The sequence below is a fragment of the Suillus fuscotomentosus genome (assembly GCF_016647785.1).
Source record: "Suillus fuscotomentosus strain FC203 chromosome Unknown F5891scaffold_75, whole genome shotgun sequence".
NCBI lineage: Eukaryota > Fungi > Basidiomycota > Agaricomycetes > Boletales > Suillaceae > Suillus > Suillus fuscotomentosus.
Window position 1 is genome coordinate 227504 of NW_024539587.1, and position 27672 is coordinate 255175.

The 27672-nt window shown below is 47.5% G+C and overlaps 9 protein-coding genes across 9 annotated transcripts; 4 read left to right on the forward strand and 5 right to left on the reverse strand.

Moving 5' to 3' along the window:
- Nucleotides 1-112: 112 nt before the first annotated feature.
- On the forward strand, nt 113-1446 carry F5891DRAFT_1061624 (uncharacterized protein; the record flags this gene model as incomplete). The annotated part of the gene is made up of 3 exons (XM_041362929.1): nt 113-488; nt 517-1116; nt 1150-1446. Exons 1-3 carry the CDS (start codon nt 207-209, stop codon nt 1444-1446), a joined length of 1179 nt encoding a protein of 392 aa, XP_041220363.1. The 5' UTR covers nt 113-206.
- Nucleotides 1447-1543: 97 nt separating this feature from the next.
- F5891DRAFT_1281487 (amino acid transporter) lies at nt 1544-4372 on the forward strand. The gene is made up of 18 exons (XM_041370472.1): nt 1544-1912; nt 1961-2289; nt 2347-2360; nt 2407-2468; nt 2518-2579; nt 2633-2773; nt 2826-3005; nt 3058-3158; nt 3212-3221; nt 3273-3287; nt 3339-3366; nt 3418-3529; nt 3579-3675; nt 3728-3779; nt 3832-3876; nt 3933-3999; nt 4064-4202; nt 4260-4372. The coding sequence occupies exons 1-18, from the start codon at nt 1756-1758 to the stop codon at nt 4281-4283; spliced, it is 1635 nt and encodes a 544-aa protein (XP_041220364.1). The 5' UTR covers nt 1544-1755; the 3' UTR covers nt 4284-4372.
- A 3166-nt stretch (nt 4373-7538) lies between these two features.
- On the reverse strand, nt 7539-9060 carry F5891DRAFT_961132 (uncharacterized protein; the record flags this gene model as incomplete). Its single annotated transcript, XM_041375792.1, has 8 exons — nt 7539-7659; nt 7705-7859; nt 7977-8105; nt 8156-8294; nt 8343-8533; nt 8582-8690; nt 8744-8872; nt 8924-9060. 8 exons carry the CDS (start codon nt 9058-9060, stop codon nt 7539-7541), a joined length of 1110 nt encoding a protein of 369 aa, XP_041220365.1.
- Nucleotides 9061-10063: 1003 nt separating this feature from the next.
- Nucleotides 10064-12240, reverse strand: F5891DRAFT_1254774 (uncharacterized protein; the record flags this gene model as incomplete). Its single annotated transcript, XM_041369963.1, has 3 exons — nt 11263-12240; nt 11188-11225; nt 10064-11130 (listed from the first exon to the last, which is right to left on the reverse strand). The coding sequence occupies exons 1-3, from the start codon at nt 12207-12209 to the stop codon at nt 10064-10066; spliced, it is 2052 nt and encodes a 683-aa protein (XP_041220366.1). The 5' UTR covers nt 12210-12240.
- Nucleotides 12241-13298: 1058 nt separating this feature from the next.
- Nucleotides 13299-14950, reverse strand: F5891DRAFT_1194947 (uncharacterized protein; the record flags this gene model as incomplete). Its single annotated transcript, XM_041368022.1, has 4 exons — nt 13299-13861; nt 13918-14194; nt 14246-14272; nt 14339-14950. 4 exons carry the CDS (start codon nt 14948-14950, stop codon nt 13299-13301), a joined length of 1479 nt encoding a protein of 492 aa, XP_041220367.1.
- Nucleotides 14951-15637: 687 nt separating this feature from the next.
- On the reverse strand, nt 15638-17646 carry F5891DRAFT_984809 (uncharacterized protein; the record flags this gene model as incomplete). The annotated part of the gene is made up of 7 exons (XM_041377497.1): nt 15638-16066; nt 16127-16161; nt 16276-16404; nt 16997-17081; nt 17184-17247; nt 17390-17517; nt 17617-17646. The coding sequence occupies 7 exons, from the start codon at nt 17644-17646 to the stop codon at nt 15638-15640; spliced, it is 900 nt and encodes a 299-aa protein (XP_041220368.1).
- A 186-nt stretch (nt 17647-17832) lies between these two features.
- Nucleotides 17833-18727, forward strand: F5891DRAFT_984810 (uncharacterized protein; the record flags this gene model as incomplete). The annotated part of the gene is made up of 3 exons (XM_041377498.1): nt 17833-18277; nt 18302-18411; nt 18461-18727. The coding sequence occupies 3 exons, from the start codon at nt 17833-17835 to the stop codon at nt 18725-18727; spliced, it is 822 nt and encodes a 273-aa protein (XP_041220369.1).
- Nucleotides 18728-19996: 1269 nt separating this feature from the next.
- Nucleotides 19997-20453, reverse strand: F5891DRAFT_984811 (uncharacterized protein; the record flags this gene model as incomplete). Its single annotated transcript, XM_041377499.1, has 2 exons — nt 19997-20236; nt 20373-20453. 2 exons carry the CDS (start codon nt 20451-20453, stop codon nt 19997-19999), a joined length of 321 nt encoding a protein of 106 aa, XP_041220370.1.
- Nucleotides 20454-25909: 5456 nt separating this feature from the next.
- F5891DRAFT_984812 (uncharacterized protein) lies at nt 25910-26791 on the forward strand (the record flags this gene model as incomplete). The annotated part of the gene is made up of 3 exons (XM_041377500.1): nt 25910-26017; nt 26075-26330; nt 26661-26791. The coding sequence occupies 3 exons, from the start codon at nt 25910-25912 to the stop codon at nt 26789-26791; spliced, it is 495 nt and encodes a 164-aa protein (XP_041220371.1).
- Nucleotides 26792-27672: the final 881 nt, after the last annotated feature.

Consider the following 27672-nt stretch of genomic DNA (forward strand, 5'->3'; position numbering starts at 1 on the left):
CATTTCGTTACTTGATAATTTTGATCAATTCCCAGTGGTGGGTTCAACCCGTGCTGATGGTTGTTTAGACTTGTTGTTCCGGCTATCATAGTACACACCCGTAAATAATCATGTTAACTTGAAACCATAATTCTCAAATATTCAACCAGTATGATTTTATGCTAGCATTGATTGTCTTCCTGCCTCCTCGATTTTAACGCCTCTAAATGTCTGTTCTCTGCCCACCAACCACGTATCTTCCGCCGATTGCCAAGATCGCGAGTTTCTCCGTCACCCAGCTTCTCGATGCCTTGACTTATCTACAGTCACTCTACCATCCAGAAGTCCGTGGCTCGCGTCGCAAACGTGTGCAGGTGCCTGTATCTAATGGAGAGCAAAATTTACGCCTTCGCCATGAAGATGATAGCGAACTCCAAGCTATCCGATCTGACGCATTCGAGCGCTCATATTCCATTCGGTGGCTTACCACTCTAATCACACAGCTCGAGGTCTGGCAAGGACTTATCGCACTCTGAGGAAGTCTCATTGGATGATCTTGGGACGCCAGAGTCTACCTTGGCTTACACAGAGATACTCGTCCAACAAGCCGCGTCACTACTCGCGATCTGTGCCGGGGTCGCTGCTGCTGGAATGATCATCCGTAACTTCGTTTTTGGTTCAATAGATGGGCAGAGGCGAGTGGAAGCTCAGCTCACAGATATTCCGCTGGACAACAATGACTACGGGAGTGTGGGAGCGCAGACATGGGGCGGGGCATGTGTCTTGGCAGAAATGATTGTGGAAGATCCTGAGCGATTTGGACTGGATTCTACCTCTCACGGCTCTGAATCACGCAGGCTCAATGTCCTTGAGCTCGGAGCGGGAACAGGGTTGGTTAGCTTAGTGGTTATGAAATTACTGGATGCATTGCCATCTTTCAACCATCGCGAGGTTCATGTGGTTGCGACCGATTTCCACCCTTCTGTGTTAGCCAACCTCAGGTCAAACGTTGACGCGAATATCTCCTCCACGCACAATCAAATGATTTCAACCAATTCCATGACCACTCATTTCCTCGACTGGTCATCATTCTCTACTACTCCTCGACCGGGTTGTCTTTCGTACCCATTTGATGTGGTCCTTGGTGCAGACATCATCTACGAAGCCTAGCATGCGGTTTGGATCAGGGACTGTCTGAGAGGGCTTGTGCGACGTCCTTCTGATGGCACGATATCTCCCGCCGCTTTTCATCTTGTGCTACCACTTCGTCCAACGCACGCATTCGAGTCAAACACGGTTGAGTCCGTGTTCCTCCAGGCATGCGATGTTGATCCGACCGGTGATGCTGATCTCGTCATACTATCGAAGGAATATATCACATGTGATGCCTATGGCGATTATACGCGAGGACAAGAGGACGTGGAGTACGTTTATTATAAAATTGGCTGGTCTAATGCACGATTGTAGAATTATATGCATAGAATGTAGATTACATAGAGTTACTACTAGCTATTCTTGTTATCCGCAACATGTCGCACGATAGATATCAAATTACAGTTCGATACCGCCCATCATTGATTCCAAACGTCGACTGCTCGCACGCGACTAAAGCGCCATTCAGGGGTTTAGGAATTCAGATTTGAATTCACATGGTTGACCTGGCCATCTTTCGTGCGCAGCGTGGTATTTGCATCATGTGGACACATTCTTGCGTTATCGTCAAGCGCCCTTTTATCTTACATCAATGTGTCCATACCTCCCATTTCATCCCAAGGAATGTCCACTACCTGGTGGTCGCGATCAAGCAAGCAGCAGCAAGACGACCAAGATGACCGTGCTTCTGAGTTACAGCTCGGCGAAAAGGATCAGGGTATTCAGAAGCCACACAACGACAATGCTGACTTGGGTCCTGGAGAACTGACCTTTGAAGAAGGTGCCCTTGCTCGCCATTTTTTCAACTTGCTCGTCTGACATTATCCAGATACTGCGGGTGGCATGGGTCGTTACCTTGGTGTAACATCTTGCACTCTCCTTATCGTTGGAAAAATTATTGGCTCCGGCATATTCTCAACGCCGTCCTCCATCCTCTCCAGCGTGGGCTCAGTCGGCGCTTCCCTTATGCTTTGGGTCCTCGGTTTCTTGCTTAGCTTCTGTGGACTCTTCATATGGCTCGAGTTCGGCACCATGTTCCCTCGCAGTGGCGGAGAGAAGGTATACCTCGAGGCCGTCTACAAAAAGCCCAAGTACCTCGCTACGATAATATTTGCTGCCAACGCTATATTACTTGGGTTTACTGCGAGCAACTGTATTGTCAGTCATCTTGTTTTGTGTGTATATTCGGCATTGAATCTTGACTGCTTCGTCAAGGTTTTTGCTAGCAAGTGCGTATTTTGGATTTGACGAAACGGCTCGACTGATACGATGTAGTATCTTGGTTGCCGCAGGTCAATCCGCAGGTCGCTGGAATCAGCGTGGAGTTGCACTTGGCGGTGTGTCTTCTACCTAACTGGCATCTTACGGTCGTTTCATGGCATCTAGTCATGTTCTTCGTAACCTTTCTACACGGAATAGCCCCGAAGACCGGCGTACTGATTATGAACGTATGCAAGTTTTCATCTTTACACTATCATTGTATTCAGCATATTCCTTTCAGTTGCTCTCGATATTCAAAATCGTAATTTTGGTATTTGTTGTGGTCACAGGCTGGGTAGTTCTCTCTGGTAAAACCCGCGTTGTGGATCCGTACTATAATTTTAGAAACGCGTTCGCGGGGAGCTCCACGAGCAGTAACGACGTGCGTTCAATGATGTTCCTAGATGCCCATATGTTGATTATGGTCTTGACAGTATGCTACAGCCACCTTCAAAGTCCTGTACGCATATACGGGATGGTCCAACGTGAACTACGTGATGAACGACGTCCGCAATCCAGTGAGGACGCTCAAGATTGCAGGCCCGCTCGGTCTTGGTATATGCACCGTTTTGTACTTGCTTGCAAATGTGGCTTATTTCTCTGCTGCAACCAAGGTGAGAACTTTTTTATCCTCACTACGAACGAAACACTGAATGGTATCGATAGACGGAGATTATCGAGTCTGGTGTTACTGTCGCTTCTTTGTTTTTCGGGAACGTCTTTGGTTCTGTTGCAGAGCGTGCGCTATCGGTTTTCATTGCTCTCAGGTGAGCCCGACGTCCTGAGTCTGAGGGTTTCCTGACTCGTGGTTTTCATATAGTGCTCTTGGAGTGAGTCCTATGTATTTCGTATCATGATCTCTGTTTGATGATGCGCCGTAGAACGTTATCACTGTGGTAAATCGGGAGATGCTATGGAAATTTGTGACTCAAGAACTTTTCATCTAGACTTTTGTGGCTGCACGAGTAAATCAAGGTTCGTCATACCGACATCATGATTCTAACGTAGCTTATGCTCCAATCACAGAGCTCGCGAAGGAAGGGATACCCTTACCATTCGGAAACAAATTCTGGGCCTCAAATTGGCCCACTGGGAAGTCCCCACTTCCAGGATTGATAATTCATTTGATACCCTCCGTAAGTACTACCCTGGAAATATGATACCAATCTGAGATTGGTCTTCTAGATTATCGTCATTATCGGGCCTCCCCCAAACATTGCTTACCCTTTCATTTTGGACGTTGAAGGATACCCACAGCAAATTATCAATTTCTTTATTGTCATCGTACGTCTCTCAACTCTGTTCTCGAGTGTTTCTTACCTCTTGATGCCGCTAGGGTTTGTTCTATCTGCGATGGAAGAAGCCAGATGCCAATCGGCCATTCAAAGGTGAGCAAACATGTCGCTCTTCCTGTATGGTACGTTAATGCGTATGATGTAGTATGGTGGCCTCTCGCTGTATTCTTCTTGGCTGCTGCTTGCTTCCGTGAGTTACCAATCTACAGCTCCAACACTTTTTTCCCTAACCAAACCTCCACACAGTCCTCATCGCTCCCTTCCTGAAACCAGCCAATAGCGTCGGCGACACCCCACCACTGCCATATTACCTGTACGCTTCTTCCACCAGCACTTATCCACGCGTCCCTCATTCTCATTCCTCGCTTGTCATATAGGTACTGTCTCGTCGGAATCGCCATCATGTTCGTAGGCGTGCTGTACTGGTTCGCATGGCGAATCATGCTGCCTAAGGTATTTGGCTATGAGCTTGTACCGAGGAAGGAGATGTTGGACGATGGGACTTTTGTCACTGTAGTGAGTGTTGGCTTTTTATTCTGTCTCCTGGTTTGGCTTACGGATCTTATTTTCAAGTATTTGAATCGAAAGATGCAGTGATTTGGAGGTTGATTGGAAGTGCTGGTAAGTTGGTCTTTGTATTAATTTAGTGCGATGTCGTTATGCACTCAACATGCGTAGTTTATCATTCATGTATTCAGTATAGCACTGCCGTATAGTGTCCTTCTGGTCTGTGCCGCCTGGAGTTCTTGTCAACAACACCTGTGTTTTGACTCAATCATCAATCCCGTCGGAATTCTGGCCTCATGACATTTTCTGCTCGAATCGATGAACGCAATAGTGCCGATGGATGATATGTGCAAGTCTACACAGTGGGAGTACGTATCCGAACCATAATATGCCAGCGCACCACACCACCTACATACGAAGGAAAGATGCATATGACGAAACATGTCGAACATAGAGTCACTGACCCCAAAGGACTGCAAAAAAAGCTCACGCGGTTTTGAGATGTTGCACACCACAAAGCTCTCTACTAAATATGTAGCACCAGCGCACGATGCAGAGGACTGTCAACAAGCACAACAACGCGACAAGAGCGATGCAGCCTTGCAGTAGTTAATGCATGTCCAGCGCTAGCACATTCGTTGTCGCAACGCGGTTTTCTACGAACAACGCAATAGATGCCAAGGTTGCGCCAATATCGGAGGGGAGTGTGCTAATGCCTGAGGAGAGGGTGTGTGTCGTGTGCGCGAGGTCCTCGACAGAGGTGAACAGGTTTGCTACGAGTAGCCTAATAAGCACGAAGGTTGTCCTAATGCCTGAGGAGAGACCTCGACAGCGATGAGCAGGTCTGCTAAGAGGCTCCACATGATAACCAGGAGGATTGTGTTAACGCCTGAGTAGAGTGTCTGTGCTCCACGGGAGGCGGTCGAAAATGTCCATCACTCGTCGGACGGCTGACAACATCAACGATGGCCATTGGTTTTTATGAATTGTTGAGGGCTGGAACTCATCAGCATGTATTGTAAGTGAAAATTGTAGTACTTGCTCAGTGTGGGGGTCAATTGTATTGATGAATCCATTATCCAGGTAATTCGAACCCAGCGGGTGTCGTGTCCACGTCATTCCTACAGGTTGAAGCCATGCACTTACACTCGTGGCCCATGCACTGCCCCTCAACGCGCAACATCTGACTTGGGCGTACACATCAGTGAACTGGTGAGGAAAGTAGAAGGTCATATATCACAATATATAGTACATAATCACAATAATTAGCACAATTCTGTGATCGAGCATCACATCGTCATATTTGCTCTTATATCGGAAAGGAGTTTTACATGATTTCACTATAAAACTTCAGGATCAGGAAAAGATCTCATTATCGTTCAACCTAAAAGTCGAAGGGAAGGTGGAACAAAAGCTGCTGGTTGATCTACATGAATCAAAATCGCCACATGAGTGGTAAGGTTCATAGTATTCAAGCTAAAAATAAAAGTCCGTATCTTTCAGGGAACAATGCTACGTTAACCTCGGCCGGGGACTGTATATGTGCGTCCGCTATTAAATGTTGATAAATCTACTTGAAAAGCTGGTTTTCCGTCACTCTCAGGTCAAACTGACATGTAAGTGTGAAAGCCGGTATCTCCCTAACTACGAGATATTCACTCGACCACGCGACCATAGAAAATTCCTTCGTGCTTTCGACTTTTGAATGTCATCAAATTTGACATTCCGATGTTTGTCAGTTATGTATCAATTTAGAATGTGTGGGAATAAGCTATGCCTTTCCGTAGTAGCCGGGTGATGTCCACATTCACCACATACAGAGGATGGTCTACGATGACGAGACAAGGTTAAGAGGCCAAAATCTTCCAGAGCAACGACAGTGTTGAGCGACTGTGCGAGAATGAACATAAGTACTGCTTGTAAAGGGCGATACGACTTGGATGAAAATGGTCACGTACGAAGCATGGTCCACGATGACAAGACAAGGTTAAGAGGCCAAAATCTTCCAGAGCAACGACAGTGTTGAGCGACTGTGCGAGAATGAACATAAGTACTGCTTGTAAAGGGCGATACGACTTGGATGAAAATGGTCACGTACGAAGTATGGTCCACGATGACAAGACAAGGTCAATCTAGCCAACATATTCCAGAGCAACGACAGTGTGTTGACCCACTGCGTGAGAATGAACATAAGTACTGCTTGTGAAGTGCGATACAACTTGGATGAAAATGGTCACGTACGAAGTATGGTCCACGATGACGAGACAAGGTTAAGGGGCCAACATATTCCATAGCAACGACAGTGTGTTGACCCACTGCGCGAGAATGAACATAAGTACTGCTTGTGAAGTGCGATACGACTTGGATGAAAATGGTCACGTACGAAGTATGGTCCACGATGACGAGACAAGGTTAAGGGGCCAACATATTCCATAGCAACGACAGTGTGTTGACCCACTGCGCGAGAATGAACATAAGTACTGCTTGTGAAGTGCGATACAACTTGGATGAAAATGGTCACGTACGAAGTATGGTCCACGATGACGAGACAAGGTTAAGGGGCCAACATACTCCAGAGCAATGACAGTGTGTTGACCCACTGCGCGAGAAAGAACATATGCTGTGTTTCTCTGATGACTGGCAGCTGTATTTTGCTTGCAAAATACAACGATGTGTTCGCTGTGCAAGCGAAAGTACATATGTGTAGTGTCTCGAGACTTCGACGCTATCTGCTTTAGAAATGTACTACCAGTCAACAATTTCCGCTAGTTGAGAACCCTGGCGAATAAGTTTTACCTTGGGAAATGTCTGTTATCTTATACATTGCACCACAGCACCATCGCACCGTGCGTCATTTTGCGCTACAAGAAGAATTCATCATGTGCCGATTTGCAACCACAGGTATACAGCTTCCCGATGTCGCGACGGTGTTATCGATTGGCAGAGTCAGAAATTTCTACTTGACTATCTGAAATATCATCTGCGTGACTTGGGAAGTCGATACATCTTCCCATTTGCGCTCATCTCACAGGTTCATACTTCTTACCCATGGTTAGGTTGACAACCAGAAATCACAGAGATCGCCATGATCATGCTGTCTGTCCTTAATTTAGCTTATTGGGCACAAGTAGGCGGGTCCACGAACGAACTGGACTTTAGATGCTTCCAAATAGACCATTCAGTGTTAGTCACTCGGACCAAGCAGATATTATGAAGCATCCTATATTTTGTGCCAAATCATTCCAACTCATTTTACAGCAAGTAGAGGATTAAGCGAGGATAATCAAAGCATTAGATTCAAGTCGAGTGCAAACTAGGTAGTAAGGTAACACAATTGTAAAGGAGCTAGGGCGAATCAAAAGCGGCATCATCACGTTGTGCCCTCTGTCTTGTGAGCGTGTTGACGGACATATTAGCTTTCGCTGTGTCACTGAGGCCATCCCGATGATTCCTTCCGAAAATTTTCCTAAAGAGAGTTCAAGCGAGGCTTGTTGAAGAGTAAATAGCGCACCGAGTCCACCACTCAAGGAGTTTGTTCACCCTACGCTGCGCTTCTCGACCAGGGGCTTTTTCAAAGAAATCTACGATGGTCCGCCAGAATTGCACATAGTCAAAGTCACCATCAATGGACCGCCATGAGGTTACAGAAGAAAGTGCGAATCGCACCTGCCAGAGTGTGGTCATTATTTATCATGAATCTGAACAAAGACTGTAACTCACTTGACATGCGATGTATGCGATCGAGCGGGGAGTAACTTTTTCCATCTGGATGATTTGTGCGACATGTTTCTTGACCTTCATTCCGGCGCAAGACTTCTTGGCGCGTGTGTTGTCCCTGATGACATCTGCGCCGTCACCATCGCCTGCAACGTCCTTTGCTGAAGAGGGCGACGTGAAAACAGCTTTGTAGCCCTGAAAACATCTGTCAGGTTGTTGTCAGGCTGTTTCACACTGCGACGAACCTGAATGAGAATTTTGCCTTTGAAAAGGCCCTCCTCTAGATCGTTTGGATCCGTGGTGTATTTGTCGTATAGGAATGCCGGAAAAGAGAGATCTGTCACAACGTGGCCCTCTGAACGATCTCGGATCCCTGTCCTTACACTGGTGAACAGTGAGTGATCATTCCGGGATTGAGAGTGAACTGCTCACTCTAGGTTGTTCCAATCAAGCTCAGCCGGGCAGAGCAACTTGCCACATACATCATGGGTAAATCCACGAGAATGTTTATCGTCGGGGTCAACAGGGTGGGTCGGCTTGAAATCACGATTAACCCATTCCGCAACGAGATTCTTAAGCTTTGAGGTATCGTCTCCTCGGGCGCTATCGGCCCCTTGCCAAAGCTAACAAAGACTCAGCATGTCACAACAGTTGATATTGATAAAACATACCATCTTCAACATATGTAAGTACTCGTCGTACTGCGTTTCCGAGCCTTTCTTATGAAACCACGGTAAGGTTCTCGTTAGGGTGCCGTACCCTATCTGCAGTCGATCTTGACTATGTATCCACGCCAATGAGTAGCAAGCGTGAATCAATGGCGAAACACTTACTCAAGAGTATGGTCCTGGTCATCAGTCTCGCATCTTCTGTCGTTTTCATTGACGAGGTCTTCGATATTATCGAACAGTGTGACAACGCGTCTGATCGCTCTTCCTCGAGCCACAAAGTAGTTTGTTTGCCTGACAGATACGGTGAGACAAACAATTCAATACTGGTAATAGGTGTCTTACTTATTTTTGGCTGCGCGCCCTGACTCGAGAGCCTCCAACTTTTCCTCTAATTGAGCGATTCTCCGTCTCTGTCGAGCTGCCGCTGCATCGTGTTCCAGTTGAGTGCTGCCCTCATTCCGGCCCTCGATCTGCGACATGTCGTCATCGTCTTGTGGAGCCTCGGTGTGCGACGCGCCGTCTGTATCCCACCGAGTCTCGGTGCACGACGTGCTGTCCTCGACATGCGCCATAGTGATACTGATAAGAGAGAAAATAGGTTAATAGAGAGAAAGAATGAAGTAGATTGATGAAGAGAAAGTGTGAGACGAGGACTGACCAGCTGCACTTTATATGCTGGTCCAGACAGCGCAGGTCGCCTAAAAAGCATACTGGGAAAGATATGAATGAATGCCTATTTTGGAAAGGGCATTAACGTTAGCATAATTAAGGTTGAACACATAGCTCCGAGTCGCTGATCTTACTACCAGTATGACAGTGAACATAGAAAACAGGGCGGCCTCGACTTAATTCCTTCAAGTGTAGTTATACGAGATTGGACGTGCAGCTGTCGGATTCTCAGAGTGAAGTTGCAGTCGCGCGGGCGGAAGATAGGACTAGCTCCCGCTCCGAGTCCACGATGTGTTGAGCAAATTGCGGATCTAGGACTCGGCAAAGTGCAGTTGCCTGAACAGGATATAGAAAACCTTGACATTAACGTAGTGGGTGACGCGAAGAAGCGCTTGACAGCGACCACCTTGATGTAAGCGTAGATTTCAAATCAGATAAGCGGAATCCACGAGTAACCCATAGACCGGATTCGAAGTAACTGGGCGAAGCGAACGATGTTTATGAGCTTCCAACGTTCCGCATCCTTCGACGAAATGAGGAGTTTCGGCGAGTTCTGGGCACTAGCCAGGCATTGGCAAGTGTCCTCAACGCAGAACATTACTCGACGAACATACGTTGTCATTCATTTTGGTAGCTACTAGGTGCGTAATTAGCACATTGCCTGGTAAAACAATGATGGATTCAACCTTGGGCGAAGCATTGTATATACACCGCAATTGCAGTCACGGCGGTCGCAGCAGGTGATCTACCCTCTCAGGTTCCACACCCTCTAATTGGCCCGCCTGCACGAGCGCCTCGGCTTTCCTGCGCGTCTTACTGAGGTAACCCCCCATCTTGTCGTGCGTGGCTATCAGGCAGAAAGTCTGGCGCAGATACGCGTCCAGAAGGTAAAGGTGATTTTTCAACTTCAGCAGTTGAAGCCTCTGATTCCGTGACGTCAAAGCGTACTTTGAGAATGCTCTTCCTCCTTCCGATAGAACCAAACTGGGATTGATTGGCAAAACCATTCTGTCCATTCTGAGTCACGGGTTGATTTGGAGTGAGCATCCATGCCCCAGGGGGTGCCGGGGTGCGTAGAGGAAGAGACTTAGCGCGCGACAGAGAAGGTATTGGCGTGAGCAGTCCATTGCCTGCTGGGACATTTGTCTCCGAGCTCCGTTCAGGTTCAGAAATAGCTCGAGATAGAGGTGTCGATGACAATGACACAGTCAGAGCCAACTCGGATGAAGTAGGAGGTGGTGATGTTTCCCTCAGGTGCTTGGGCGGTACGGGTGTAGCAGCCCACGCTCCAGGAGGCTTCGGGGTCTTCATTGCGGTATAGTTCGGATTGGCAGGGCCATCCTCATCCATTCGGACGGGTGTAACATCCGCCTCGTGTGTCTCTACTTCATCTTCAGAAGATGAAGGGAGAACAGAAAGATTAGAAAGATCGTGAGGCGGAGATGGAGTGCGGAAGTCAAGAATGGAAGTGCTTGACGCAAGACGGCGCGGTGGAGTTGTGAGCGCGAAGGTGGGAATGGCTTCAGAAGAAGATTCGTCCCGAGGAGCGGAACTGGTCATTGGCGGCGTTCCTGGGGGAGTGAAGGATGATGGCATCGCCTGCTCTTGGGACTGAGAGTTATCTAGTGGAGAGTCTGGAGTAGGAGGTCGGAACGAGGTCGCTGAAGTTGAAAAAAGAGCTCTGTGAAGACGTGCTTCATCATTGGAAGAAACACCAGGTGTTTGAACGACTGAGTGTAGCCTTGGTGGCGAGGATGGTGGAGACACCAGAACCTCTGTCTCTGGCTCGCTGAGAGGATCTTCTGGGAAAGAATTCGAAGGTCGTGTGTCTGGAGCAGTCAATTGCGGAGCAAACTCCGACACGGATTCCTCGTCGCTCGCTGTATATTCTAAGATAAGAAGGTATATTGTCAAGCTAAGGGAAATACGGGTCTTACCTAAAACCATATCCTCATCCCCAAATGCACCGTGGATGCTAGTACGAGGGTGAATACTCCCCAGATTCAGTAAACTTTGTCAGCCGCTTGCGATGACCCTTCTTGAACTTCTCCTCATCGTTGGCTTTAGGAGTGGAAGAGGCAAAACTGCCACTGTTGAAAAGACCATTCTTCTTAGATGGCGAGGGTACTGGAATCAAGCTCGACCGATTGACGCCCGACGCTCGGTTGGATGCGAGCGAGCCTGGAGTCGGCGATGGCGAAGAGATGGTTGGCGTGTGGTGAGGTGAGGAATCAGGCTCCTTGTTGCTGCGTCCGCCTCGTTTAGGCGAACTCTCCAGATCTAAAGGAGGAAGCTGATGACCCCGCGAAAAACCCCAGCCAAATCTTGAAGCAGCCGCAGGCTTAAGTGGTGTAGTACGGGGTGAAGCTTTGCCATTATTGGAAGGAGACAACGAATCTGCACCCTGCGGCGGATGAACGGACGATGATTCATCGAGCATCGAATCTATTTTGCCTTTGTGAGAATGCACCTTCACAGCCGTCAGTGAGCCCTTGCTTTGAGCCTCTGGGGTGAGGCGAGGTAAACTAGACGATGCACGCAAACTCCTCCCACTCTTGCTTTGGGAAAGATGGTCACTCGCAGATGTAACTTCATTTCCACTGCCGTCATAACTATGATGTCTCGTTGTGTTCCATTTGGGCTGTGGTGAGTTCCAATTTTGCTCACGTTCGTGCGTTACCTTTCGTTCTTCTTCCACTTCTTCTGGGTCTCGTAACGAGTCATGACTAGCCTGTGAACTGGCAGGAGAGCTGGCACCAGATAATCGAGAACTGGAACCTCGCCATTGAAGGGATGCGAGCGTCGGTGTCGCATACGCTGTGACTGATGGAGGTCGGCTGGGGTAAGTGTGGGAATGATTCGAATGTGAGCTAAGACTTGAAGACGGTCGAGGTGGTGGGTGTCGTTTATTCCATTCTCGTTCACGCTCGAGGTAGCGGTCCCCGTCAAGCTCAGCCATCCGATCACGATCTGAAGGTCATTGAAGTGGTGTGAATTAAAAAGAAATAATCACTTACGATCTGCCTGTGAGCTCATGGAACCTGACCTTGAGCTCCAATCATCATCAAAACTCCGAAGCGACGCAACGCTACCCCTTCTATGCAGAACCCTGCCGCTGAGAGGTGAAGTCGCTCCGTTCGAAAGGGATTTAACGTGAGAAGGTGACGTCCAAGGAATTTCTTGAGAGTGGCGTCGGTGGAACTCCAATGAGTGTCAGTGATGCAACTCAGGGATGACAGAACGTGATGGTGCTTTTGGACGGTTCCACTCGCGTTCGCGTTGGTGCATCCGATCTTCTTCACGAGAATGGTATTGTTCTTTAACTAGAATACCATGATAAGCTCGCCTCGAAAAAATAATAGCAAGTGGTAATCTCACAATCAGCATCAGAAAGTGATGAGCTCGCCCTTGGCCCTGCGCATACTGTAGGTGGGTGACGTAAAAGCGAAAAGACACCACCTACCTGGCAATTCGAGACTGGCATGCCGAGACTGATCCTGATGTCGCAAACTTCCGCGCAATGAAATGGAGGAACGGGGCCGCGGCAGAGTGGTTGACGGGCGACTGGTACTTGGCCCAGGTATCGCGGTGCTAATACTAATGGAACAACAATAAGAAATGTTGCGGTTAGCCATTTTGAAAATGATTGCCTAAGTCTTGATCGCTCACGTTTATGCGTTACTTTCGTTCTTCTTCCATTTCTTCTGGATCTCGTAACGAGTCCATGATGACTAGCCTGTGAACTGGCAGGTGAGCTGGCACCAGATAATCGAGAACTGGAACCTTGTCGTTGAAGGGATGCGAGTGTTGGTGTCGCATATGTCATGACTGATGGAGGTCGGCTGGAGTGAGTGTCGTCTACATGAGTCCCAAATGACTGGGAGGTGACTGAACTTGAAAGCGTTATTGTGATCGCGTCACGTCAAGTTGTGGCGCTTACTAAATGACTTGCGTGACAACCTTGAAGCTTGACCAGCGTTTACCAAAGCTCCTGAATATTGCGCAAATGATGTAGTCTACTGGTTCCTATCTAAGTTGAGCTATGAAATCAACAGCATAATTGGCGCAGCCTAAGAAAAGTAAGCGTATTGTAGGCCTCCCATCGCTTTAACAAAACTGGGTCGAGAGCGATGACTTTGTCAATGTAATCTTCGAGCGAGTCATGTAGTGATTTAAATTCTATACCAGAAAATGGAATCTCAACCAATTTCCCGGTCCTAAGTTCCCGTAAAGCACACTTGACAGCAGCGGCAGACGTGCAAAAAAGGCTCTTGAGGCTTGTGACGTACTCGTAGAGCTTGAGCTCTCTCACGGTATTCAGAAGAACGTCCCACACCACATGGTTTTCAAGGAAGTGTAAGGCTCCAGTCTCGTCCTTGCCGAAAACATACTTGGGTGGGAATGTCGCACTATCGAGCAGGTCCTCAACCTCTGCTGCCTGGTGATCCGGTTCGGAGGTTGTCGACTGTGGTGGAGGACGCAGATTGAACCCGCGCTGTACACCTGCGCGTGCATGCTTCTTGCACGTAAGCATGATAAACCTGCAGGGCTCCGACAGCGACAGGTATAACGTCTTCCAATTCGAAGCGGCCCATTTTTTCCCGAACGCCTCTGTTGCACAACCGAAAATTTCAGTCGTTGCCAGAAAGGGGTATGTATTGACTTACCTTGATTATATTCTGCTGTTGCAGAAATTTCCAACTGCAGTTTAACTACCTGCTCCCTATCCGTCCCCGTCGGTAAAGAGAGCTCGTTCACCGCATAGTCCAAAATTTTTGTCCTAGCGGACGCAACGATTCGCATGTGTCGAGTATTGGTTATGTCGTATGGAAGCTCCGACATACTAGGTTGGGTCACGGATGTAGTGGTAGGTTGAGGGGGAGCTGCCATTGATGGCAGCAACTCTGACACCTGGGACTGCGAACCTGAACCGCTCACTCCTCTCTGTAGCGAATCCGTCAGCAATTTACAATTGTCTTAATGTCAGTCACCTACCGTTCTAGACTTTTTTGGCGGCGGATACTGGTACGGGCGAAACGTTGTAGTAGAACGTTTTTTGGCGCCTCACTGATTGCTGCTAGCAGTCACGGTATCCTGCGCGCTGAATATCACCTCCCGAGGAGGGTATTCCTGGTTTCCTGGTGGTAAAAGGGCGTCCTCGTTCTTCGTCAGCGATGGTTGAGAGTATCCTTGAAAGAAGGAACTGAGATGGTTAGGAAGGTGATGAAGAGAGGGTGGCCCCGAAGCCGAGTAAGGATGATTTGAGGGTGCAGCCACGGCCGTTGACTCAAAGTATATGGGCCCAGCCTCCGAGTCTGGCTGGAGTTGATGGTGCACAGCACCATCAGAGGCGGGCGCCATGACATGACTACGATAGTGGGGTGGGTACATGGTACTACCGAAGAGCAAATTGTGAGAGTCGTTCTCAAGCCCCGAGAAAAACTCAGAGTCCGACTCGTTGTTGGGCAGCGTGGGCTGACCTCGGCCAAAGCCAAGCTCAGAGGGTGGTCGCTGCTGCATCACGAGACCATCAGTACGATATCCGAGTCCATCGTGGCCATCACCAGGTTGCAGAGATGCGCCCGCAATATACCGATCATTGAGGGCGGCATGGAAGTCGTGGGTGTTGTCGAGGAAATGATCATGGTAGATATCGTCATTCGTCGGAGGTGGCAATTGACCAGCCTGAGAGGGCTGCATCGCAGCAAGTTGTTAGTAAACCGCCAAGTCAGAAAATCTGCATACTGGGCCGGGTGAGTCAGACCCCGACTCAATGTCCAGATTTCCGCGATAGGAATGGCACTCACATTATGATATGGGCAAACTGCAACGAGTAGCGATTTATGAAGCGGATTGAATTGAAGAATCCGATATTGACCAATCTACATTGCAAAAAAGGCCAAAACATGTAATACTGGTCAACCGTTATGAGTTACAGAACACACCACGTGCACAATATTACTACTGGGCGCTAGCTCAATTCCAAAATTGGCAGTGTATAACAAGGTTCAATCGGTGAGGTCTGGGATAATGCTGCTTTAAGATTGCTTGTAAATAATTTACTATGTTGACGCTGCACGCCGTAAGGTTTAACGTTCAGGTACAAGTCTCATGGATCCGAACTGAACGAACGTTTAGAATTGAGCAGCCGTTATAAATAAGATTGCCACCAGCTGTAGCTAGCACTCAAGTCTAGTGACTCTGGTCAAATCGACGTTCACCTACTACAATGATGGAACAACAGCAGACGTGAAATACGAAAGGTAAGACCCCAGACTGACTGGTTCTGACAATATACATGATTTCTATGCGTGAATTACGTGTCCTAACGGGATTCGTCAATAAGGGTTATTACTAATAGAAGCCATGCTCACTAGCCACACAGTCTCAGGCAGCATCCGACTTCTGGACTGAGTCACCATCAACAGACGACCTGAACAACTGGGACCTATTGATATGATCCTTTATAACATCAAGTTGAGTGTCAGTCCAATGGAGAGATGCCTTGTTGCGGTCGCAGACTGCAGCGAGGAATTTGGTATCTGAGGCAATAGCAGCCGGTGAATGCTTCTCAAGAGCCATGTTCAGTAATGTTTGCGATTGTTGTTCCGATCGAACAAACTCATTTTGCGCGTCCTGGTAGAGAAGATGAAGGAGGGTGCCACGTCTGGTATTTTCCTCGGCTTCCCAGTATGTGGTATAGAGGCGCATGCGTTGGCGTTCGCGAACAGCCTCCTTGTAGTGCACGACAAGGCGGAAAATGTGAGGGCCAAGAGTCTCTAAATGCTGCAAGAATATATCTCCAATATCTTCGGTCTAGAAACACGGTGCATATAATGAGCTATATACGTGTATTCTCGAAAAGGGAGAGCCTACCTTGCTCCCTATGGTTTCCGGTAAATCATCATGGTCTGTTCTACCCAACATAGTATCAAAAATGTGCCGTTCTTGAAATGAGGATGGCCGGCGATATGGATGAAAAGAATAGGTGGGACTGTTGTTGTAACGCTGCTTTTGAGACTGACGACTTGAAGTCGGCGACGCAGCCCTAGCAGAGGTATCAACGATACGCTGAATGCTGCCTGTGCGTTTAGAATCAGGTGTCAAAGGGAAAACAGAGTCGTCATCCGTCTCTGCCGTGCTCTCTGTTGTCACTAGTGTATAAGTTAGTGTACATCATTATATCATAATATGAGTTATCAGTACCTGATGCTCTAGTAGGTGATAAGCTTGGAGGAGAGCATTGGGGAGAGCATGGAGGAGAGCATGGAGGAGAGCTGAAGGTGTTTGATTTGCAACATGAAATGCAGTCCTGAGGTATGGGACATGGAACTTCGCATGGACTTGTAACAGTGAATAAGCTCATGGCTCAACTTGAGGTGCTGGTTGAAGGGAGGGCAGCTGTGAGTGCATAAGCGGTAAATACTCATCGGACTTTGAAAGACCTCACATCGCTGGAGTTGTCAAATCTCAGATTTCAAGACCTTTTCCTGTGAATGGTGGGCGTGGAGTTTGACCAAGACAGAATGGCGGCAAATGCCTTTTGTGCTTAGTATACATTGTGCACAGAGGTTACTTACCAATTTTGGCATATGCGGAGATTCAAAGGAATGGGGTATGATCTATTACTGTTATCAACAAATTATCAGTGCTGTCAGCCTGTCATTGTTCAGTGAAAGTGAGAAAGTTTTCTGAGAATTTCCATAGTGTGTGAGCGTGTAGGGTTAGTTCAATGCGCGGACGCACCATACTGTGAGTCTGTGACAGTCTTGTGAGAGGCTGGCCAGCAAGTTGACTCTCCAGATATTACGGCTGCGTCCGAGTCGTGGTACTAGTAATCTTATATAACGTCTTCAACGCGTGAGAGAAGTGATTTGCCTGCATGCCGCAGGTCAGTCCATCCCGGTACGCTTGCTTATGATCATGGGTGTACTTCAAGTACTGAGTGTCGTGACTGGGCTATGATACTCCCCCTGTCGTGGCCCTGTGTCCAGTAACTATAGTATTACTAGTAGTACCAACCTTTGGAGTGTATAATAGTGGGAGGAGCCTTTCAGGGAGTAGGATTTTCGTTGACTCGTGAACTTGGCAAGTTCATGAATCACATCAGCAAATTAAAATTATGAAACTTGTGCATACCAAAACTGGTAGTTGTATGTGGGCCACGTTGTGTCGTTACGCAATGAGTAAGTTACCATTCTTGGTATTTGCGGGGATTCGAAGTACCACCTCCTTACCTCAGGTTCAAGATGAATATTTATGTACGGCTAGTAGTAGTGGTAGTAGTAGTAATACTGTCTCATTCATTGACTTCCTTACAATTGAGAATTTCAGGAGAAATAAGTTAAGTTTTCTAGCGAACGAACAATTTTCAACATATGATCACCATGGAACATGTCTGTGCCCTTCTTCTCCTCGCCAACTTCGCCAGGTGTCCTGCCTCCGAGTTCGGATCACACTTCTCTATATATTAGTATGGTTACGGTATGACGTGCATACTCTACTCTACCCGAAAGTACGTCACTGGCAACGCAACTATAAGAACCCCGAACCTTTGAATTTTAGAATCAGCACCGGGAGTCATGACACCTCAGGCTATGCCTTATTGTGCCCATCATAACTGTACTTGGATCAAGGACATGTTGGCGCATGTCCAAATTCATCGCGTGTCCGAATTTTCTACATCAGGCAGCGGTGACGATGTATCGGTGTTCTGGGAACCAGATTTATCATCTTTCACAGATCCTTTCGCAATCCACTCACCTACAAATACACAGGCCATCGTCCATGCCCCTTCCCCCTTGCAAGAATTTCTAACTCCTCCATCGTCTTCCACTGGCAGTCCTGATGCTCAGATCCCTATGCGGCCGCTTGATGCTACTGACGTGTTGCATGAATCTGAATCACCGCCTGTGACAATCGTTCAGGTTGTTCCCAAAAACGAGGAGAAGAGGTTTCATACGTCTCGCGCACGACGTGGAGGTGCTCCATTTCAACAGTTCCGAATTGAGTTAGCGAAAGTCGTCAGTGAGTACAAATGATATGATGCAGGGGAGAATCACAAGACTCACTGGAAGGTCTGGAAAGATGTTCATAAAACGATAATGAAGAAAGACTCTGATATCGTGCAACCTGACGAACAGAAAGAAGACGAAAACATAGTGAGTGCCTGCAACCGTGGTTGATTTTTTCATACTGACGAGAGGTCAGACAGCGGGAGCTGGTTGTGTAGGCGGTGATGCCATAGAGGCCCAAGCTTCTCAAACTACGGGCATGAGTACTCGCCAGATTCGAAAGAGGAAGATCAACGATGTTAATGGCAATCATGGTTCAGACACTGACGAGAACGTACTTTTTCCCAATCCTGTTCCAACTGTCGTGAAGCGCATCTGCCGGGAGAGAACAGGGACAGACTGGCAGACAGTGCTCGATATAGTCAAGTATGGTGAAGAACAACAGATGTCGAGGAAAGGTTGACGTGACAGCATCGAATCAGTCGATCTGGCTAGGGGACACCCAGGCTTAGGTTACGTTGGTGCGCCAACAGATGATCAGGAGCACCGTTACTTACGAGTTGGTTACTATGATACTACTTCGGTGTAATCTCATTGGTTTGATACTTAGCTTTGAGTGTCACAGAATTTCAGACTGCCATCCTTCGTCACTGACCTGGGAATAAGCTAAGTAATACTATATACAGGTTATCCACGCTGCTGGGTTCAAAACTGATTATGTACAGGACAGTATTACTAATATTTACTAAGCCTATACCTGTCACGACAAACACAACCAAATGTTGTGTTTCCAACTACTAGCTCTGCCGCATCATGATTAGGTGGCAAAGATCTTCTGGTCTCGAGCCGAGGATCTCCTCGCTCCCGCCTTTATTGGGATTTAGGCCATCTGGCCCTGTTGGAGCATCTGCTACTCCTCCCACATCATGATTAGGCGGCAAAGACCTTCTGGTCTCGAGCCGAGGATCTCCTCGCTCCCGCCTTTATTGGGACTGCGCTGTTGGAGCGTCTGCTGCCAACTCTCATCTCCCGTGTCAATTGATGACCTCTGTCTTCTCACTACTTCCATCGCACAAACTCTCTATATCACTTCCACTCACCTCTCGTTACATTCTTTAGTAACCTTTCCCCGCTCCCTACTAGTCCTCTGCCTCGTCAATGTCGCCTCAGTCATGCTTCCGGCTGGATCATTTTTTGTCCCCAGACGCCAACACCCCCTTGTCATTGTGGTTACAATAACGTCTGCGCGCCCATATGGCATCACCACCTTTGTCACCACTCACTACTCAGTAACAGGAGAACTCTGCGCATGGTGTCAGTCGCACCCCGGGACGCCACATGGTGAGTCTATTGAAGACCATTCCTCACAAATCCAATAACTGACCATGCAATGGAACGATATTGTCTCCCGTATCTGCATGCTCCCCGACCCGGCTCGGTTTCTCCTGCCTCCCCTGTTCTCTGGCCTACAGAACACCTCTCAAGAAGGTCCTGTTGTCGCCGTCAACGCTAGTCAGTACAGCTGCGACCCTTTTATTGTTCTAAGTGATCAAAATTCTATCCAGATTCCAATTGATATCACGCGGACCGGAGTCTCTGAGTTGTCCTCCGAGTTTCAGTCTCATTGGCATCTTGTTTCGTCACAAGACCAAGGAAGTACGAAAGGTTGAGCATGCCACCAAGTCCAGTCAATCTCGTGGTGCATGCGGTTGGCGATATGAGGGGATGTTGATCAAACCGACGAGTTTGACTCGTCACTCTGACCAGAAATGGCATAAGGACCGGTGGGTCGAGTCATCTGTATTGCTGCAGCGTAGGTGTACACTATTTCGTCCATGGACGTAAAGAAAGGCTGACCTGGCTCGAAGCCACGAGTACGAAGAACATAAAGGGGATGTTCGCGCTGGAAGTACTTGACGAGGTTGGCAAAGATCAGGACAGTGGCCGACATTTTGCAACTCTCAGTGATGTACTGGGTCATCAAGATATCTTCGCCTCACCTAGAGGGCGGTTTTGTAAAACGTACAATATCATTATGGTCATGCCTGCCCATGGGTATTCCGGCACTTGGTACACGTTCTTTTGGGAACATCCATTGGTTTACACACCACTGATTGCTTTGATTCGCGAGATCGAACGCAGATGGTGTCGCCGGGAACATCAAAGAGGAAGTCCAAGCGACCTGCCATGATGTATTCACTGACACAGGGCAGATATGTTGTATCAGTCTGGGTGATTCTGGAGATCAAGGATGAGTTGAAGTTCAGCGTTCGTTATATTTTTAGTTGTATCGAGTGACATCCAGTACGTATATTAGACTGGCAATATAGTCTGGCGCAATTACTAATTAGTTGTTTGCACGTTATAACTTTTATGTATCATCGGTGGTTTAAATTTCAAACTTGTTTCAAACGATCAACTCCATGTCAGTCAGGGTATCCACTTGCTAACTGGCTTAATTGTGATGCGCCTCCCGGGAAGACTTTGGATTGGCCTTTTCCTCTTCTCTCTTCTGATGGTAGCTTGTAATGCTGCGGGTTGCTTTTGGGAGAGGAAAACAGACAATAGAGGACTCAATCGACATCGCGCAAGCTGTCAATTTTATAGGAGAGTCAGTACCCTTGCGAGCCAGAAGAGACATAATCGTGCCAAAGAGGCGATTGTTTCAAATTTGGTTCGGCACACTTCGGCGAGCACCCCTGCATCAGAGTCAGTGAGTGAACTTCTCATACTTGGAAGTCGAGCATCCAGTCACCACCGATCTCAGAGAATATCAGCCGTCCGACATGTGAGGGACCGTCCGAGTCTGAAACCAATTGCCCCTTGTAGGCTCTTCATGCCGTTGTCTATGGCTTACGGGCCAAGTGTCTCCAGTCTCGCAGACTTGCAACACCCTCTCGACTCAGAGAAGGAACAAAATGATCATATCGATGTTGAGATGGGGAACAATGCTGGAGACGAGATGGATTACAATTCGGGTTTGTGTCTCCCTCTAGGCAGCAACTATCATCTGATGTGTTTACAATTACCCAATCTTCCAGATGAAATCGCATTTCCAATGAGACGAATTCCGAGACCTTTGGATGATTTCGAACCTTCGCGAGATGAACTTAATCATTCAGATAATCCTGATGTCCAGTCAACTCAAATTTTGACTTCAGTTCCAGCTCGGTCCAGAATCCTACGTGTTCTCTTAACGCTGAGAGACACCCTCCAGACCACTTTCAACTCGTTTGGACTATGCAGATTATACCCTCGTCGGCCTTCCTTTGAGCCAGATACATTTGTTCCATCCTCGCTACTCGCAAGAACGTCTCCAACGGTCGCCGAAGAAATTGATCCTCCATTGAATATCTTTGCGCCGCCTTACCCCTTCCCCAACATGACGATCTATCGCCTTATGTCTTGGATGAACACAGGTAGTAATCTTGTGTCCAAAAGTAAAGTCTCGCGCCTTGTCAAAGACGTAATACTGGCAAAGGACTTTGACCACGAGCACCTCGAGAACTTCTCGGTGAAGCGGAGCTTGAGAGAACTGGACACAGACGGGAATGGGAAAAGAATTCAATTTCCAGATGATTGGATTCAGACTAACGTCACTATTAATATTCCAACGAAGTCAAAGGAGGATGGCCCTCAGCCTTATACCATTCCCGGCTTCCATTATCGCCCTCTCGTTGAAGTAATACGTACCGCATTTGCAGATATCCAAGCCCGGGCATTCCATCTCTTACCGTTCCAACGGCTCTGGAAAGATCCTCTGGACGGTCATCAAGAGCGGATTTATGATGAATTCTACACGTCCGATGCTTGGCTAGAAGCTCAGGACGCTCTTCAGCGTCTGCCGAAGGAACCTGGCTGTTCACTCGAGCGTGTTGTTGCGGGTTTGTTGTTTTTTTCTGACGCCACTCACCTCGCAAACTTTGGGACTGCGAAGGCTTGGCCACTTTACATGTATTTCGCAAATCTGACAAAGTACGCACGTTCACAACCTCAATCGGGAGCATGTCATATTGTAGGATTTTTACCTTCAGTAAGTCGACGAACGTGGCATGATTATCTACTACTGATAATGTTAGCTTCCCGACAGCGTCAAAGATATCCTAAGTAGCCTACCTCACATATCGAAAAGTGGCATGGCATCTCTTCAAGCACACTGTCGTAGGGAGTTGTTCCATGGGTGTTGGGAAATCTTGTTGGATGAGGACTTTCTTAACGCATATCACCACGGTATCGTTTTGAAATGCGCTGATGGAGTGCTGCGGAGAATCTTCCCTCGAATCTTCACATATTCCGCGGATTATCCTGAAAAGTATGTTTCTCGCGGGCTTTTCAAGAATGTTAATCACCCATCAACGTACAGAGTTTTGATTGCGACTATCAAGGACATGGGCTTGTGTCCCTGCCCTCGCTGTCTTACACCGAAGGGTTCGTTTAATTTTCTTGGGCTCGCATCCGACATGAAAAGTCGTATGACCAATCTTCGAGTATATTTCATGGCGAAGGTCGTCAAGGCTCGCGAGTTTATTTATCAATTGGGAAATACCGTAGACGGTGCAAAAGTAGACCATACTCTTGGAGACGGCTCCTGGGTACCTACTATTGTAAGTACAACTATTTCCTTGCTTTCTCATCATCAGCTACACGCTATCTATGTGCAGAATCAATTTGTCGAGAAACTTGGACCGTTCGGCCTCGACCCATTCCGCATGCTCGTCGTCGACTTCATGCATGAGTGCGAGTTGGGCACCTGGAAGGCGCTATTCACGCACCTCATTAGGCTACTTTATGCTCTCAGTACCAAGGGTAGTCAGCTTGTTGCAATCCTTGATAGCAGGTACGAGGAGTTGTTACGGAGTGTTGTTATTACCTGCTAACAAATCGTCGACTCAAAATCTTACTGTAGATTTCGACAGGTCCCGACTTTCGGTAACGGCGTAATCCGCAGGTTTTCAAACAATACCTCTGAAATGAAGAGATTAGCGGCGCACGATTTTGAAGATATTTTACAGGTTTTTACGAGTTATTCATTTTCCGCATTCGACTTGCTGAAATATTCTCAGTGTGCCATTCCGGTATTCGAGGGGCTGTTCCCCTCTGACCACGATGCGGTGGTACAGTCTCTACTGTATTGATTTGCAGAGTGGCATGCCCTCGCCAAGCTCAGGATTCATTCGGAGTCCACTCTTACTCTTCTTGAAGTAACGTTCAAGAAACTGACTCGGATGCTCAGAAAGTTTCAAAGCTACACGTGTGCTGCATTTAGTACTGTCGAATTACCGAAAGAGAAAGCATCCCGCCAACGAAAGGCCGCTCAACGCTCCGATACCAGCACTAATTTTCCAGAATCAAGCGGGACGAAGCCAAAGAAGTTCAATTTGGGTACGTATAAGTTTCATGCTATGGGTGATTATGTTAGAACCATCAAGTTCTTCGGGACCACAGATTCATTCACCACTCAAATCGTGCGTAGCAGTTGCATTCATATTATGTATCTGTACCTGACATTAAGCTTGGCCAGGGAGAGCTCGCTCATAGAGCCCTAAAAGCATTTTATCCACTGACCAGCAAGTTAGACACACCAGCACAATTGGCCAAGCACGAACGCAGGCGCCGTGTGTTACGGCGGATAGCAGAATCAGGGGGCGAATCCTCTTCTGGTAGACAACCACGCGCCGAGGCCCCACCCCCCTCATCGTTGTCTGACAAGCATCACTATATCGCGAGTACCCGGAACAATCCAGTCAATATATTTACCTTTCTCCGGGAACATGATGGTGATCCGGCTGTTAAGGTAGTGCATTTTGGACACACCTTATAATTTACTCACAGAAATTCTCAGAATTTCATACCGAAACTGAGAGATCATATCTTATATAGGTTCCGGGAGCTAGATATTAGCTACTGTGACCACGCTTTCACCAACGAGGAGCGTAACTCCGTCATAATTCCCAACAACACCATCTACTCCGTCCAGACCATGCAAGTACACTATACGACCTACGACTTACGGCGCGAATACGACACCATCAACCCCCGAACCCATGGAGACGTCATGGTACTTTCTGGGGAGACTACACCTAGCCACCCGTACTGGTATGCCCGTGTATTGGGTATCTACCACATGGAGGTATGGCTTAACGATGGAGGTCAACCTGTGAAACGGCACATTGAGGTCCTCTGGGTTAGATGGCTGGCAGCATTACGGAATCATAAATCCGGCACGTTTCATGCCCGTCTGCCCAAGATTGCGTTTGTGGAGGAGTCGGACCAAGATGCATTTGGGTTTCTCGATCCAGGGCAGGTAATCCGTGGTGCCCATTTAATTCCTGCGTTTGCCTCAGGCCAGTGGCGTAAGCGCGCTTCGCTATGGAAAATCATTGGCACGCCCTGCGGGACAATCGGATGACTGGGAAGAGCATTTTGTCGGCATGTGAGTGAAATATCTTCGTGGCGCTTCAATGCTCAAGGTTTGGACCAGATTCAGTCGATCGAGATATGTATATGCGATATAATCACTTCGGTGTGGGGCATTCGGTAATATTGCGGAAAATCACTAGAGATTGTTTTCGCAACAACGGTAGTGAAGGGACAGACCCTGAAGAGGTCAGCGAAAGCACGGGTGATGAAGAATGCGCCGAGGAAGAAGAGGTTGTCGAGGTCGAGGGTCTTGAAGAATACGATGATGAGTCTACTGACGGGGAACTGGATGAGGAAATTGGGGATGAGAACGAAGAGTGTGGGGACGAGGACGAGGACGAGGACGAGGACGAGTTCGACTATATATCTTTCTGATACTCCCTTTGAATCTTATACATCGAATTGAATCATTACTGTGAATCATCACCTTCGTTGGATTACAAATACCTAGAGAATTTCAGACGATGATGGTATACCACCTCTATCTATCCTGAATTTCACCCCCGTCATTCCATTTCACAGAGCTAGAGCCTCAAAGAGCATGAAACGAAGTCTCGGACCTCTACATTAGTATAGGAACGACACTTGAGGACCATGTAAAGGTAATACCTCCACCATCATGATGTTTGGTTCTTTCTAACCCTGAATAGACAGGAAACTAAAAGGACGTGACAATGCAAGCCGGAAGACAACGCGTGGCCCGCTAAATGAAGATCCTCCCAGCGAGCCAGAGACAGAGGTTCTGGTGTCTAGGTTTGTCTCCACCATCCTCGCCACCAAGACAACACTCACTCGTTCAAACACCTGGTGTTTTTTCCAATGATGAAGCATGTCTTCACAGAGCTCTTTCTTCAACTTCAGCGACCTCATTCCGACCTCCTACTCCAGACTCTCCATTAAATAACTCTCAGTCCCAAGAGCAGGCGATGCCTCATCCCTCACTCCTCTAGGAACACCGACAATGACCAGTTCCGCTCCTTGGGACGAATTTTCTTCTCAGGTCGTGTCAATGCTTGGTAATTCTCAAGTTTATTTTCAGAGGAACCACTGGCTGTCCACATAATCGCGCAAGTTTGCGATGCCCTTGCAGTAGGTCAGCTCGCCGTATGAGACCATAAATCATCTGACCTGTCGCCTGTTTCAAAGTACATTCATAGCAAAGGGATCGCGCACCGTGACCTGAAGCCCGAGGTAATGAATTTCCCTTGAAGGAGTTGATTCCATTATGAATGTTGGCCATTTAGAACGTGCTGCTAACTGCGGAAAATCCCCCACTGTCAAAGTTGCCGACTTTGGTCTCGCTAAGGTTGTCGATAGTGTCACTTTCCTCAGAGTCAGCAATTCCACTTTTAACTTTCTAACATATCACTGATGGGTCTATGTTTCACAGACTATGTGCGGTACACCTGCATATCTCGCCCCCGAAGTTGTGACCCAGCAAAACCGAGAAGGCTACGATCACCTTGTTGACATTCCCACCTTCGCGCTCACAACTCCACCGCGCCGTCTTGCATCAAGCACTTCCATTCTTGACTTCCGCACTCCATCTCCGCCTCATGACCTTTCCAATCTTTCTGTTCTCCCTTCATCATCTGAAGATGAAGCAGAGACACGCGAGGCGATGTCACAGGCACCATTAGATGAATGTGAGGCGAGGGCAACAAAGCATATTTTTCCCGCCACTTTTCTAACAGTTCACCATTCGAGGCCCTGTCATACAACCTATCTGAATCTTTGCTTGACGATGAATTGGGACACGCCATACTAATCTGGCCGTCCTACGTCTCTGACACGAGAGATGGACTTGCCTTTCATCACAATGATGAGCTCATCGTGCAAGATGCCAGCATCGTAGGGGCTCTATCACAGATCCATCTCTACATGCTGCCTCGGCAAACTCGTCTGCAGCTTCCCATCATATAGATGGTATTGATTTTGCTTCCTGTGCTATCATCCATGTCCATCGATAATGCCAGTACCTAGTCCCATGAACATCAATTCAGAAGGACGCGCACAAAAACGGCGAGGATCGACCGTTGAGATGAGCAGGATAGCCCAGCTTTCGATATGTATCGACCTCTATCTTGATTGTTTTCACTGGGATTGAGCAGGGATCCGGACGTTTCGTATATAGAGGAAATCGAGGCACTTGAGAATGTTGCTACTGAGGACTCGTCGGAGAGCCAAGAGATATTGGGAGCGGTGCCTGTGGTAGCTGGTAGCACACCTAGATAAGATAAAATGACAATATATAACAAAGATATAAAAAGTATACAACCATTCCTCGTCGGCTGCAAAAAAAGAAAGGTCATAGATCTGTTATGACTGTTCATACCGGGCTAGACTTGCGGGCATCCATGGGTATGTATGATGACTCAAGTTGCTCGTAGTCTAAAAGCTACTCACAAGTCGACATAATTCCCCTACCACTCCTTACTGGCTGTGATGGTGCCATGTCGCATCATAGTCACAAGCTCTCATGCTAAAATATATTTAAGAGCAATGCCAAAGTCATTTTTCATGGGAAAGTCTTCAATAACTTTATAATTCAAAGGACAAATGAGTAAAAACGCGGATGCTCAACAACCTGGACACAATTACCCTATCACCCCTGACCGGCTATAATGGTGCAATGTCACACCCTGGTCACAAGCTTCAATACTAATATAGATATGATGCCAGGTGTTCAGGCCGCTTTTCAGGAGAAAGTCTTAACTAGCTTTATAATTTTAACCAGATATGATGACAAATGAGAATGCTTAACACTTGGCACACAATTACGCTAGAAATTCTTACTGGCTGTGATGCCGCAATGTCGCGATATTTTCACGAACTCCTCGTTGTAGTCTAGATCTGCATATATACATGTCTATGTATCAACAACACAGATTTTTTCGAGTATAAATGGCCATATTTGACAGAAACATAATTATGTCGTTCTATCGTTCTCACGGCTACAATATCAAGGACTCATGAATTCACTGATGA